The sequence below is a fragment of the Nansenia antarctica genome, assembly GCF_963989245.1.
Source record: "Nansenia antarctica genome assembly, chromosome: 17".
Lineage (NCBI taxonomy): Eukaryota > Metazoa > Chordata > Actinopteri > Argentiniformes > Microstomatidae > Nansenia > Nansenia antarctica.
The window spans coordinates 27,568,047-27,569,672 of NC_137687.1; the positions used below are offsets into that span (position 1 = coordinate 27,568,047).

At 52.3% G+C, this 1,626-nt stretch overlaps 1 protein-coding gene across 1 annotated transcript in view; it reads left to right on the top strand.

Moving 5' to 3' along the window:
- The window catches only part of ttc39a (tetratricopeptide repeat domain 39A), a gene marked incomplete at its 3' end in the record, with an annotated part of 20,441 nt that extends 19,853 nt beyond the window's left edge, over positions 1-588 (top strand). The window contains exon 17 of the mRNA XM_080547205.1: positions 471-588. Within this exon, the coding sequence (XP_080403331.1) occupies positions 471-588 (118 nt within the window). The remainder of the gene's footprint in view (positions 1-470) is intronic.
- Between the last annotated feature and the right edge of the window lie 1,038 nt (positions 589-1,626).

Here is a 1,626-nt window from a genome sequence, read left to right on the forward strand (position 1 = left end):
TGGTGGAGGTAGAACACCAGTGGAGGCTGGGGGAGGTAGAACACCAGGGGAGGCTGGTGGAGGTAGAACACCAGGGGGAGGCTGGTGGAGGTAGAACACCAGGGGAGGCTGGGGGAGGTAGAACACCAGGGGAGGCTGGGGGAGGTAGAACACCAAGGGAGGCTAGGGGAGGTAGAACACCAGGGGAGGCTGGGGGAGGTAGAACACCAGGGGAGGCTGGGGGAGGTAGAACACCAGGGGAGGCTGGGGGAGGTAGAACACCAAGGGAGGCTGGTAGAGGTAGAAATCAGAGGACAAACTCATTGGAGTTCCGTTCTATGAATTCCATTCCTGCAATAAAATAAGTACGCTGTAAAATCTTTGAGGAGTGAAGAGTTTTTATTGTTCTTGATTCTCTCCTCAATATTTATATCAGATTATATTATAAATATATATTTCTTTCTTTCTTTGTTTCCCTAATATATTTGCAGGCAAAACTATAAGAACTATTCAATGGAGTCTCGGACACACTTCCGCATCCAGGCGGCATTGCACAAGGCCAAGGCTACAGGAGAGAACGGGGTCCATGGCCCTCCCTCCAGCCCCTAGCCAGGGAGAGGAGGGGCCCCTGCCCACCCTGCAGCCCCTAGCCTGGGAGGGGGGGGGGGGAAGGATCTATCAGAGATACCAAACTACCAACCCACCTCCACTGGCACAGATGCCCCCCAACTACCCCCCTCCTACACCCCTACTATCCACACTACTACCCTCCTCCTACCCCCCCTCCTAGGATATTAATTGATTGATTCCATCCGCTGAGAGCAGTCTCCTGCAGACTATTGATCACCCCGACTTGTTAAAACAGTGCACACACACACATGCAGTGCCGACAGCACATGCCAGTGTCCCTTTGTAGGTACACCGTATACTGTACTGCAATGGGAGGCTGGTGGAGTTAGACATCGGAGGACGGGCTCATTGTGAATGCACGGAATGAGGAACGGTACCAAACATGTTGGAATGGAATGGATTGGAATGAAATGGGGAAAAACATTTCCTGATTCCGGTATTTGCATTACAATGACCCTGTCCTCCCATTTCTACCTCCACCAGCCTCCCTTGGTGTACACACACACACACACACACACACACACACACATTAGAGATACAGGTTTCTCTAAAGTAAACATCTCGAACGACCACAAACCCTCGCCTGAATGTTCTCCTCCTTCTCTAGCATAAGTACACGACTTTGAAACACGGACACCTCTACACACACCTGAGGTTCTCTACACACACCTGAGGGTGGTGGGGCTGAAGACAGACGCCTCTACACACACCTGAGGGTGGTGGGGCTGAAGACAGACGCCTCTACACACACCTTGTGAGGGTCGTGTGGCTGAACGGTTTACTGTGTCCAGAGATCATTAGCAAAGCACTGTAGCCACCCTGAGACCTGGCGGTCGACCCTATCCTCCTCGTGACTTCATCTCGGTGCTCAACTCAGCTTTTTTTATTATTCTGTTTTTATGTTGTCCTCCCATCTCTCATCTCCCCCCTCCTCCCATCTCTCATCTCCCCCCTCCTCCCATCTCTCATCTCCCCCCTCCTCCTCCTCCCATCTCTCATCTCCCCCCTCCTCCTCCT